Genomic DNA, 13416 nt, shown 5'->3' with positions numbered 1-13416 from the left:
TGTAGTTTTTAAGACGTTTTTCAAATGTCTTCAAATCACCTAAAAAAATGACTTAATATTTGAATAAAATGACTTAGAAAAGTGTCCACGTAGACAAAGAAATGCTGACGTGGATGGGTCTTTAAAGACATTTTTTATATGTCTTTGTAGAATTATAAAAAATGACTTAAATCTCTTTATAAAACGACTTGAAATGGTTCCACGTCATCAATAAAAGATGACGTGGACAAGTTATGAAGACGTTTTATAAGCGTCTTTATAATTCTTTAAAAAATGACGTAATAAACGCTGACATAATCAATGTTGCTGACATGTACTCATTTTTAAGACATTTTTTTTATGTCTTAATTGCATATCGCTGACGTGGAATTATATTAAGAAGACGTTATTATTATTATTTTTTTTAATAAAGAAGACGTTATTTTTAAATGGGTGCAATTTAGAAGACGTTTTTATTAGTCAATTTGGGATGCTGACGTGGATGCGCCAATTTATTAATTTTGAGAAATTTAAATATTTTCATAATATATTTAATACCTGATCATATTTTCAAAATATTTTCAATACCTTTTCTATAATTACAAATAGCATAACAAAAAAAAATTCATTTATAGTCTCAAATTGGCATCAACAATCCAAAATGCAATATATTAATCCAAAGTGCAATAATGCAATACAGCAGAAATGTAGTGACAACAAAAACAACTATAGTATTGGATTCAAATGGAAATAGTGTAAAAAAGAGCATGCCTTGGGAAGAAGCTGCATTCATTTTTCTTGCATAACTTCTAGTTAGACTTTAAGTTGTAATCCTTCAATTACACATTCCGCCCAAATAGCTCGAACTTCGTTGATTTCAGCAGCCGTATATAATGATCTTTTATCAAACTACATTTTCAAAATAACAAAAAGAGGTCAGGAAAGATTATATCAATAATAATACATACAAACCAAATATATAACTGAAAAAGGGAAGATTATTGGCAATCTTATTGTATAACTATTAAAAACCTGGTAGAGACTAGCTATGTGCGTAAGTGCAGCTTAATATATATATATATATATATATAGATATATATATATATATATATATATATATACACACACACACACACATACACTTACATGTGAATCAACAACAGTGTAAAAGTCACGTGCAGTTATAAGGTCATGCATGAATCTCAGTACATAAAAGCCACATTCGAAAGTCGACGGTTGTCTTGGGCACTAAAATGAAAGCAAAAAATATGTTAAAAAACTTGCAAACATATTACAATTTTTTTTACTTACAAAACAGGCAGAGATCAGTAAGAAATTAAAGGTTTACAAGGAAAAAAAAAAGTCAGCTATACTTACATTGCAATGTGTTAAATTGAAATACAAACTTTTTGGCTGTACTTTGCGCATTCCTTTGAGCAATGCAAACTTCATCATGGCTCTAGCATGATTATATATCACGTGAGAAATAAATGTATGCATCGTCGCTAATGAGTGTAATAAGAAATGACGAAAAACACTTACTCATCAAGCATATCATAAGTGTCTTTGCTCATAGTTTGTCTCAGTGGGTCAAAGTAATAAGCCATCTTAGCTGAAGCATCAATCACAACTAATGTCCAATGACCTCTACATGACAAAAAAAAAAACGTAGATAACAATGCTGGAAAACAGTGGTATTTGTTTCATCTCACAATATTTTATTCACTTCCTTCATGAAAGACGAAGTGAGAGAGATTGTGTGTGTTAGTGGTAAGGTGAGCTTCATAATATCATGTATCATTTAATATATTATATATATATATAGATAGAGAGAGAGAGAGAGAATTTTTTTTTTAAAAAATAGTGGCTTGTTCCCTGATTTTGATGTTGTACATTATGTTTACCAAGTTGATCTCCTTTTCTTTTGTCTCTTACCAATTTCTGTTGAGGACTTTCATATTAAATTACTTCACAGTATAAACCATTGAGCATAGACCATTGACTGACCAACTAAGAAAGGAAAAATAACAAATCACTTGATAAAGACTTACCCGGTGTTCAAAGGGATGTATAATAATTGTTTCTCTAGTAAAACTTCCATCTTTTTGGTAATACATGTCGACCTTTGACTAGATGTTCCAATATCTTTTGCAATCTGTGAAGGCTCTATGAAAGAGACAGAATTTGTCTTCCCTTCTTGGTACAACACATGATATAAATATCTGTAGGTAAAATTTCGAATTAAATGTCAACTACTAAAAAATTAAAGAAACTCACCACTTAATATAATAAAGTTTGTAAATCATACCTTAAATATATTGTTATTGCAGACGATCCTATATCTTGCATGACACAAAATTGTCTAATATCCTCCTTAAAGATCGGCATGTTTACAGCAACACCCATAATTGAGGCATCAAAGTAGATATAACCTGCTTTCGTTTCTTCCCAGTCTTTAATACGGTCCCATAGTTGTTCCAATCTTGGCGGTATTTCAAAAGAACTAGTATAATTTTGTGAACCACACGAAGATGCAAAAACTCTTGCAGAACCACAAGGTGATATGACTTTGGTAGCTTTTCTTATCTATTTCAATTAAAACTAGATATATTGATGAGGAAAAAAGCATGGTAACTCATAAATTTCAAAACGAAAAAACAAAAATGATCAGAATGATATCAACATACATACCTCCTGTGTATTTTTCTTATCCATTTTTTGGTTATTTTTCTTTCCGCCTCCAATCGATGGTTTTTTATTCAGTTTTCCAGTCTTCATGAACATTAAAAAAAACATTTAACATTAGTTACGAAACTATACACTGTAAAAAACATGTTCAGAAATCACTCACCGAGCTATCCTTGTCCAACACAAGTGCTATTGGCCAACGAGCATACGTATCCAATGCTTGACCAACTTTAGTTATTTCATCCCCAACTGGAATCGGAATTGGTTCATCTTCACGCCCCTTCATAATTACCACTACTTCAACTTTGTAATTTGCCTCTCCAAGTCTTTTGTTGTGCACTAGCAAATCAGGATCAGTGCCTACTACTTTCCCCAAGGCAACTATGTTCTCTTTAGACTTAATCGCAAGCTTGCACGTCTTTCTCTACGAGGGATAAATGAAGTTTAATTACATAAAAACAAATTTTAACAAAACACAATACTAAAAACTTACCAAAGTCGGAGGAGCTGATTGCTGATCTACTTGATTTATTGGCGTGCTTTTTCGTGCAGGTATCTCATGTTGATCACTTTCTAAGATATTCATAAATTTTTTAAAAAAAGAGGGTCCAGTTTTAGCCTGTTGGGGACGATGAAGTTGTTCGACGCATTCAACATCAATAGCGGGCCGAGGTTGTGGTGGTGCTGCAGTAGACAAGTTTTCAGGCTCTAGTGGGGAGGGAGATTCATATTCATAGTGTTATGGAGTTGGAGAGAATTGTGGCTGCCGTGTAATTGAAGGTTCATATTGTTGTGGAGAAGGTGGAGACACGTTTTGTTGGGTAAATGGAGTGAAGTTAGGATGATATTGTGGTGGAGTCGAAAAGAAGTGGTTTTGTTGCGGGGTATGAGAATAGTGTGGCTGCGGACCAAATGATGGATTATACGGGAATTGTTGTGGAGGACATGGATACATATTCTGTGGGTACTGAGGAAAATATGGTGGATATTGTTGTGTCTTACTCAAACGTATTTGCTCTTGAAGCTCATTTACCTTTGCCATCAACATTTCAACTTGTTTATCTCTTTCCTCTGAAACTTTTTGTTGTTGGACACTCCATTGTTGATTTTGTAAATGGATGTCACTCTTAGATGGTTGAGGGACATCAAAGAACCGCTTTGGAGTGACATATGCCCCCACTCCAACAACGCGTCCTGATCGCTCTGTCTTGTCCAATGCCACTGCCAATTTATCAATTCTGTCATTACACGCAAACTGCCCTTGTTCTTCCATACACTTTAAATCCACCTACAATATTAACAATAAAAAAAATCAAAGTCATACTTGATTATGACATATAGTGTAAAAGAAAAGACGGTACTTACAATTTTGTCAACAATTTCTTTGGTTTTTTCTTTCAATTTTCCATTTTTACTTTTATGAGTCTCAATCCAAGTATCAGCTCTATCCGGATAGCTTCCACGTTCATTTTTCTGCAATAATAAGAAAAGTTGTCAATTAATTATATAGATAAATGAAAAAAAACAAATAAAAAAATGAGATTAAAATTTATGTATGTGGGTATAAATTGGCATACAATATTTTCTCTTATCGTAGCAATTGGTGTTCTTGAACTCGTGTGATAAATAGTTTGATTGGCTTTGATCTCTCGGTACTTTTTGCTTCGTTCCTGCATGTAAATGAAAATGCAAACAAAATATGTATCTTATATAAATCCTAGAGGAGTTATCACTAACTTGCCCACTTCAACTTGAGAATTTTATTGTTGCTAAAAATTTATAAAAAAATTAAACAAGCAGGCAATAAGCTATAGGCTAATGTAACATATTGTTTATATTCTCATTACCCTCTATACAGTGTATACACATCTTGTGATTCAAAATTATTAAACCAGGAAAAATCGTGTACATTTCTTCAAAAATAAGTCAATAGTTCAAAAAATCAAATCACGAAACCATCGAACGAAAAAAAATCACAGCAATAAAAATTCACTCAAATCTCAAGTCAAACGAAGTTAGGGAAACAAAAAACAGTCATAACAAACCTGCCATGCCGGTGACAATCGGACCGCTAAAAATTCTTTCCACTCTCCTTCCGACATATTATAACGTTTAGGCGGATGAGCAAGATTGCTAGGATTGTCCTTATTGTTTCGGATATAAACTCCAAGTCTCCATTTTTCTTGTCTCCATTTTTTGGAAATTGAAGCTAAAATTTGACCTTTACTCTTTGTACTAACTTTGTACGTTTTCTGCGACAATCATAATTATGATGAATAACTCTCAGTGTTGAAAACATTGAAGATTATGAATTAAACATGTATGAGTAACAAGTGATTTTGGTTACTGGCAGTGTAAGGATTAAAAACAACTTACATTGATAACATGCCATATTTTTTCTTTCACCGCTGGGTCCACTTTTTTCCAACTTGGTGTTGATACTCGAACATCGGCACGAGTCAAAACTCCTACATAGCTTTGTAACTTAGTATTTGCTGCCCCATATGGTTGTCCGTACTCATTATACAAAATTTCTTGAATTCTTCCGGCATTTCGATCTTTAATGACCGATTTCATTTGTGTCAGCCCCCGAACATTTTTTTTTCGCTTCTCGCCCACTCCAGATTCCAGTGGCTCTTCGGGTGTTCCTGTTTCGAGACCTTCATTCTCACTATCGTCAGTTTGTTGCTGAAGCTCGTCATCGTCCATGTCTGTAATGCATTAAAAATATTGTTAAAAGGGCATGGCAATGATATTTTTCTATAAAAGAATATGGTAATCAACATTTACTTCAAATTACAACAGGGAAAAAAAAAACCTTAGTTAAACTAAAAACAATAGACCAAGAAATAAAAAATCAAACCGAAGGTTTTTCTAGCAAAACCTATTTATTCTAATGAGATCACCAAAAGAGAATTAACCAAACTGAAACTCTAAAAGAAAAGAAAAGGAAACAAAAACTAACATAGCTCGAGCAGATTGAAAAAATATCGCACATCAATTATCGATCCATATTCCTTCTCCATCTTCTCGAATGTAATCATTAGCTTCTTCTGAGCTATTAGCGTTAAAGCTAGATGCCAAGCCTTTCAACGGTGTCAAATGTTCGACTAAAATTTGAGTCTCATCTTCAACTTCGGCATCTTTGATGTAGTCTTTAGATTGGGTTGCAAAGACACGAGCCCATGCATCACACTTTTGGCGTTTTGCATAGAACACTTGCTTTGCTTGTGATGCCATGATAAACGGTTCTTGTTTATGACCAAGACGTGTCAAATTAACAAATGTAAAACCGTTTTTGTCCACTTTTACTCCACTGTTGCTCTCAACCCAAGAACATAGAAAGACCGATGTTCGAAATGTGACATAATCTATTTCCCATATTTCCTTAATGATCCCGTAGTAAATCATATCCGAATAAATAGGATTCTTATCTTTAGCACTAGAGAATTGCATAGTCTTAGCAACCAAGCTGACCCCACTATTTTGTGTGATTCTAACACTGTCTCTTTCTTCGGTACAAAACTGAAGACCATCGATGAAATATGCAGAATGTTTAATCACAAGTGGGCATGGCCCTCTTGATATAGACACTAATATGTCAGACAAAGAAGAATGGCTCTTAACTTCAGATATAATCTGAAAATAAAAAAAATTAACATATGTAAAAAGAATTGTAGTATATATGGATAAGAATCTAATGGTGTTCAATAAGAATCAGACCTTTTCGCGAAACCAATCACTAAATGTATCATGATGCTCCTTTTGAATCTGTTTTTGTCGCTTATTCTTATTATTGGACATCAACCAATGCAAGTGTTCACTATAGAAAAAATATAGTAATTAGGAGTGAGTATTGAAATCAGAATTAACTCAACGAAGAATTGTTGTCTACTTACTCGATAAATGGTTCAACTTCGTTTGTGTTATCTAGAACACAACGATGAGCTTGGTGTAGTAGCTTTTCATCAACAGAAGTAACATTACCATTGCTCATGCCCTTACTTAAGTTTGAAGCTTTATCAGGATCTTGACGTAGCCCAACTGATTCAAGAGCATGCAAGTATTCCGAACAAAACTCAATAGCTTCTTCAGCAACGTAGCCTTCGACAATAGATCCTTCTGGACGATAGCGGTTCCGAACGTAATCCTTCAAAACTTTCATGTACCTTTCAGGAGAGTACATCCATCTCAAGGAAACGGGTCCGCACAATTTAACTTCTCTTACCAAGTGGACTATGAGATGAACCATGATGTCAAAAAATGATGGAGGAAAATATTGCTCAAGTACACAAAGTGTGAGCACAACATCACTTTGAAATGCATCTAGCGTGGTTGGGTCCACGACTTTTGAACAAATAATATTAAAGAACATACACAATCGAGTGATTGCATCTCTAACATTCTTTGGCAAAAGTGATTGTATAGCCACGGGAAGAAAGTGTTGCATCAACATATGATTGTCATGAGACTTTAGACCAAAAAGCTTCAACTCCTCCATGGACACGTAATTGCGGAGATTGGCACAGAACCCATCTGGAACCTTTATGTCCACTAAAGTTTGACAAAATTGGCGTTTCTCATCTTTTGTCAAACTATAACATGTCGCCGGTAGATATGTGCGTTTACCATTGACTTCTGGGGCTAACTTGCTTCGTATCCCCATGTCAACTAGATCTAATCGGGATTTCACCCCATCTTTGGTTTTACCAGGAAGATTTAGAATAGTTCCAACGATGCTATCACACACATTCTTCTCGATATGCATAACATCAAGGTTGTGACGAACAAGCAAGTGTTTCCAGTAATCCAATTGAAAAAATATGGATTTTTTCTTCCAACTACCACTTGCGAAAGTCTTTGTTGAGCCACTTTTCCTTTTTCTTCTACCTTTTCCAAAAGGTCTGAAATTCATGCCAGCCAACTTTCTTTCGGTTGCAATTCCAGAAACAGGTTCTTCTGGAGTTATCTCAAACTCTTGACGACCATTGAATGCCCTTTTCCATCTTCTGTAGATATGGTTGCGTGGTAAGAATCTCCTATGACCCAAGTAAACGACTTTTTTACTATGGTTTAGATATTCAGCACACGTCTTCTCCTCACAAATTGGACAAGCTTGGTATCCCTTAACAGAATATCCAGATAGATTTCCGCATGCTGGAAAATCATTAATTGTCCAAAGTAATGCGCAACGAAGCGTAAACATTTCTTCTCTATACGCATCAAAGGCTTTTACACCCTTATTCCAAAGAAGCTTTAGATCATCAATTAGAGGAGCCAAATAGACATCAATGTCATTGCCGGGTTGCTTGGGCCCTGAGATGAGCAATGAAAGAAACATAAATTTTCTTTTCATGCATAACCACGGCGGAAGGTTATATATCATGAGTATAATCGGCCAACAACTATACCTACTTCTTTGAGAGCTGTGAGGATTAATTCCATCGGCAGAAAGCCCTAATCGAAGATTTCTCGCCTCTTTACCGAAGTCCGGCCATAAAGAATCCACTTTCTTCCATGCTGGTGAGTCTGCTGGATGTCGCATCTTTCCATCTTCAATTCTATCATCTGAATGCCAAGTTAACTTCTTTGCGTGCTCGGGGATACGAAACAATCGAAGAAGTCTGGGGATAATAGGAAGATACCACAAAACCTTGGCAGGTATGCCTTCCATCACTTCATCACTATTCTTTTTCTGTTTCCATCTCGACGTGTTGCAAACTGGACATTCCAATTCCACTTCGAAGTCCTTGCGGTATAGAATGCAATCGTTTGGGCAGGCATGTATCTTCTCAAATCCTAGACCAAGTACCTTCAAAGTCTTTTTTGCATCATGCAACGAAGAAGGTACTTCGTTACCTTCAGGCAACAACTTGTTAAGAAACCCAAGTATTTCTCCGAAACATGTGTCACTCATCCCATGTTTTGTTTTCAGATTGTACAAGCGAACCAAGGTCGACAACTTGGTAAACTTCTCACAACCGGGATATATCGGTTTATTTGCATCTCCCATTAATGACTCAAATACTTGAGGATCATGATCTAAAAAATCATCTTCGACATCTTCAAGCATTTGAGAGACATATGTCCCATCAAAGTCGCTTGGATCGTCCTCATCGCCGGACACAGCTAGACCTTGATCTTCAACAGTTTCATCTACGTAGGATCTTTTAGCTATGGGACAGCTCTCACCGTGATAAATCCAAACGTCATAACTTTGATCGATTCCATTACATATTAGATGTTCTCTTATTTGTCTAACATCCATACTCTTTGTATTCCCACAACTTAGACATGGACACTTAACGAAATTCGAATCGCTGCTACAAGATAGACAATGCTTCAAAAAAAAGGTCTACTCCATTTTGATATTCAGGAGTCGTCCTATCGACGAACATCCATGACTTATCCATTCTTCAAAAAAAAATATTATTTGTTAGTGAACTTTCTACTATTCTGATTTATAAAACATAATATAAACAGATACATACAAGTCATGAAATTTATAATTATAACAGAAAAAATAAGTAAAAAATAAGTATCGACATTCTAATGAATCAATAATTTTTTTTAAAAGAACTCATCCTTTAATAATAAAACGGCACAGCCAAAAAGTTTACAACCAAAAGAGCTGAAAAGAACTCAAAACTAGCTCCGACAGAGAGAGGAAAAAAACCCGTACAACAGATTACATAGCACTGACCCAATCCCTACCCAGATCTGTAAGAGAATACGCCCCAAATCTAATGAATCAATAATGACTTAACACAAATATCGAAAAAAAAAAAAAATATTAGATGTTCTTCCATTTGGAAACACCTGTTACCCAAGAAAATATGTTTCTTTTCTTGTGTTTGTCATTACTCATATATCTATAAGTTGTTTATGTTTTTTCATTTGTCCCTGTAATAAATATTAGATGTTCTTCCATTTGGAAACACCTGTATTTGACAACTTTTTGAGGTTTCACTAATTAATAGGATACGAGACAAAAATAAATAAATAGAAACCAAAAGCATGGACCTAGAACTAGATAAGGATGCTAAGATATTTTCTAAAACTATAACTTAGAGTCACATAACATGTGTGAGAAAATACTAGACCTGTAATCCCTTGAAGATATACTAATTTACTTCTTGATATATTATATTATCACATGTCACGTGGAGAGTAAAGACTAGACTTGTACAAATATCAACCTAGAATCTCTTCATACCACAAATTGACACCCTTTTCAGAGAAACAAAGACTGATTCATCATTATACATATTCATCTTGAATAAAATAAAAATAACAAAACAAAGACTGCCATTTAAGATTAATATTGAACATTAATAAGTCGAGACCAAGATACTATAGTAATTATTTTATACTTGTTTTGGCTATAATCAAATTTTGAACAGGCTCTAGCTATATATTCCAAGAACCCATTTTTTAAATGACGTATAGCTTTGATATGTGTATGCCGACATATTTGAAATAGTAAATGTAGTGAATTATCGTTTTAGGAACTAGAACTCAATGCTCAGCACTACGACTTTTCAATTAGGGTTTTGCTTATAGCTACCTCTCCCTCAACCTTGGTCTCTTTGCAAACCAACCGTTTTAAAAGTTTTCTCGAAAGGAATACTATTTTTCTCTGTTTGTTTGTTGAAGTTGAAGATCTAAAGCTTCTCGTTTGGGTCTATAGAGAAAAAGTTGTTGAGCCTATGAATCCTCAGTTATCTGAATTTTCGTGTGTTGTCAACGGTAAAAGCATAATTAATTAACAAACCTAATATAGTCAACATATATTTTGGCACAAGACTTGGTTTTATATAGCCGTGTAACCACTGTACTAGCTTGCTACGCTTTGCGATGTGCAAATTGGACACGAACACTATGGTGTGTCTGTTACATCAATTTATTTCATGAAATATCCTCTCAGAGTAGAGTTTTAGCCACTTAACCCATTCATTTTTCAACTCAAAACCCCACATCCATGAGACTAGCTATGAAAAGAAAAATTAGACATTTTCCAAGAATAAAAGAGAAACATGGACAAAATAATAAAACCGATACTCAAATGAGTCAACTATATGCTAAAGAACTTTAATCAGTCCACATTAAACAATTTGGCACCAAGTCTGAAATTAGTGGGCACACATATACGACCACAGAAGATAAAATAAAAAGCCAGAAACAAAGACTGATTCATCACAGAGTCAAATACAGTTGATAAAAAAAAAAAAAAAAAAAAAAAAAAAAACCAGCCAGAAACCATCAAGTATAGATATATACTAACCGCTGGAATCAGCAAATGTCGTCCAAAGAGAAACAGTGTCTGCACGTACTCGACGAACAATGGGAAGGACTGAAAAAAATCGTGAAGGATATGGGGCACAGTGAAGGCAGAGAACGTGGAAACTGTTTCAGAACAAAAAAAAAATTAGGTTTCCCTTTTTTTTCTCTATTTTCTGAAAGCTAATAATAAAAAAAAATTGAATATATATATGAGTTTTAAAGGAAACTAATTACGTTAATAAAAAAAAAGAACGTCCTACAAAACCATCTTCAGAGAAAAAAAAGGAAACTGACTTTCTTTTTTTAAAAAAAAAGGAAACTGACTTACGTACGTGGGTATATTAACAACACGTCTGAATTGTAATCTTCTATTTAAATCGTTTTCATCAGAGTAAATAAAATAAAAGGTGATCATGAACTTCAAATGCATCAGAAGAATAAGTTTACCTCTTTACTTTTCTATTACGTTTGCTCAGTCAAACCTAGTTACTCCTGCCCTGGTTTTCTTAAACAGAGATTGGAAAATGGATTTGCTGGTCAGTGAATATTTTTGTTGAAGAAATAAAGAAGGGTATGATTGAATAAAAAAAAGTGCCAAATGGGCAGGGGATAAAAATACAATTCTCTTTTTTAGGAAACAAACTTCAGTCTATAAGAAACGCTGTTTCTTTGTCTCAGACATTTTGTCGAGCACCTAGAGGATTCCATCGGATCACCATCCTCACCGCCCAATCCTGACCGGAAATTGCCTCGCCTGGATCACCATCGGATGGTCATTGATTTGCAGCACCAAAAAAAACAAGTAATACAGATCATACATGGCATACATAGAAGAAATAGCAGAGTCGGTGCCGAGGGCCCCTGGTTCCGCCGCAGTCGAGACATATTGACCCCGAAGAGCCTCAGCCGCTTGACAGTAGCCTTGGGAAGATGGTGCTCCGGCGGCACGGGCACGGAATCGAAGACGACGGCCAGGGGCGGGGAGGTAAAAGACGTGGCCCGGGTGAGGAGTCGGGGGGGGGGGGGGGGGGGGGACGGCGGTGGCAGTCGATGAAGAGGTGGTTGTCAGGGAGGGAGCGGTGGAAGGAGACGACGTCGCCGGCGTCGAGCTTCTTGTCCTTGACGAAGCGGGACCAGTCTTTGGTCATGACGTAGCTCTGGGAGCTGTTCCAGTAGGAGTAGCGGAAGCGCCACTGCTTCCCGGCTGAGTCCTCGAAGCTCAAAAGCAGGCCCTTCTCTCTCTCCGACGGCGCTTTCGTCACCAGCTCTAGCTTCGTCTCCAATTCCATCTCCTAGCCTCAAATTTGGGTTTTTTTTTGGGATTAGGTCAAATCTTTCTTTCTTTCTTCTTCTTCTTTCTTGAAGCGTGAGGGTCATGAAGGGCGAATTGGTGGTGGACAATAAAATCCTCGGCTTCGTCTTGTTCTCGATTGGAGCGAGAGATTGACGTTCATGGTGATGGGGATTCATTGGAGTTCATCGTGGTGAGCGAGAGATATTTGGAGGAGAATTGTTTTTTTTGTTACAACGACATGATAGGGATGGGGTGTGTGTTTAAGCAAAACTGTCGTTTTTAAAAGTATAGCTACATATATTACGAAATAGCTTTTAGAATGGATACAATATGAATCAAAGCTTTGCTTTTAATAATTTTGACCTTGTTTTTATATGTTACTGATATCATGTGGAATTATTTTTCGTTGCCACGTGAGATTTATTTGTCTATGTGGAAATTACAAATAAATCTACAAATAAATTAAAAAATAATATATAAAAATAATTGTAAAATTATTTCTATATATATTACAAGACGTTTATTGAATGACTTAAATGATATGATTTAATTTATTAAGTCATTTAATAAATAACTTCAAATAAATTATTAAGTCATTCTTTAAACATCTTAAAAATATATACGCATTTCAAGTCATTTTTTAAATGACTCAAAATATTTTTTATATATCTTTTGAAGACATTATTTTATTGACTTCAAAAGTTTATTTGAGACGTTTTTTAAATGACTTAAAAATCCAAACGGAAATTTAGATTATTAAAGTCGTGCATTTTAGAGAACGTCTTAAATCTCATGTCTTCTAATGTGCTTTATGTAGTAGTGGATGAAACTCTCGGTGGAAAAAGAATTTTACTAGATGATAGAGTAAGTATAATGTCGGACAATCATGGATGATCACTTTTCAAGTTTCCTCTAACTTCAAACTACCCTAACAATTTTTAATTCAAGCTCCTCCTGTGTTTGAGCTCCCTCACTTTCCATTCACACTTTCCCAGTGTTTCAACAACGTTAATAACAATACGTGTTTTACGGTAACCTGAGTCAACAAAGAACTAATTCTGTGACAAAGCTCTAACAAATGGCTGTCAACAAAACAGAGTAACAAACACACCTAGGACACCGTATTTCGGATGACGACTGCAACAAAATACCTAGATGTGTAACCCAATCAA

At 35.2% G+C, this 13416-nt stretch overlaps 2 protein-coding genes across 2 annotated transcripts; both read right to left on the bottom strand.

The window, feature by feature from the left end:
• Window positions 1-629: 629 nt before the first annotated feature.
• LOC149383150 (uncharacterized) lies at window positions 630-2075 on the bottom strand. The gene is made up of 5 exons (XM_089629509.1): window positions 2031-2075; window positions 1522-1626; window positions 1357-1438; window positions 1126-1227; window positions 630-888 (listed from the first exon to the last, which is right to left on the bottom strand). Exons 2-5 carry the CDS (start codon window positions 1584-1586, stop codon window positions 793-795), a joined length of 345 nt encoding a protein of 114 aa, XP_089485635.1. The 5' UTR covers window positions 1587-1626; window positions 2031-2075; the 3' UTR covers window positions 630-792.
• Window positions 2076-5797: 3722 nt separating this feature from the next.
• LOC149383149 (uncharacterized) lies at window positions 5798-9080 on the bottom strand. The gene is made up of 4 exons (XM_089627691.1): window positions 6567-9080; window positions 6391-6490; window positions 5864-6306; window positions 5798-5822 (listed from the first exon to the last, which is right to left on the bottom strand). The coding sequence occupies exons 1-4, from the start codon at window positions 8933-8935 to the stop codon at window positions 5798-5800; spliced, it is 2937 nt and encodes a 978-aa protein (XP_089483817.1). The 5' UTR covers window positions 8936-9080.
• Between the last annotated feature and the right edge of the window lie 4336 nt (window positions 9081-13416).

The sequence above is a fragment of the Urtica dioica genome, chromosome 10 (assembly GCF_054948205.1).
Source record: "Urtica dioica subsp. dioica isolate 48M chromosome 10, U.dioica_male_clone48M_v1_H2, whole genome shotgun sequence".
Classification (NCBI taxonomy): Eukaryota; Viridiplantae; Streptophyta; class Magnoliopsida; order Rosales; family Urticaceae; genus Urtica; species Urtica dioica.
The sequence above is the reverse complement of the archived record's forward strand: the minus strand, read 5'-3'. Positions and strand labels throughout refer to the sequence as shown.

Coding starts and splice junctions, on each gene's coding strand:
- LOC149383149 (XM_089627691.1), bottom strand. CDS start 8,935: ATGGATGTTAGACAAATAAGAGAACATCTAATATGTAATGGAATCGAT. Junction 6,307..6,390: donor GTGATTGGTTTCGCGAAAAG/GTCTGATTCTTA, acceptor TTTTATTTTCAG/ATTATATCTGAAGTTAAGAG. Junction 5,823..5,863: donor TTCTATGCAAAACGCCAAAA/GTGTGATGCATG, acceptor CCCAATCTAAAG/ACTACATCAAAGATGCCGAA.
- LOC149383150 (XM_089629509.1), bottom strand. CDS start 1,586: ATGGCTTATTACTTTGACCCACTGAGACAAACTATGAGCAAAGACACT. Junction 1,228..1,356: donor TCAATTTAACACATTGCAAT/GTAAGTATAGCT, acceptor CTTTCATTTTAG/TGCCCAAGACAACCGTCGAC. Junction 889..1,125: donor ACACTGTTGTTGATTCACAT/GTAAGTGTATGT, acceptor TTGAAAATGTAG/TTTGATAAAAGATCATTATA.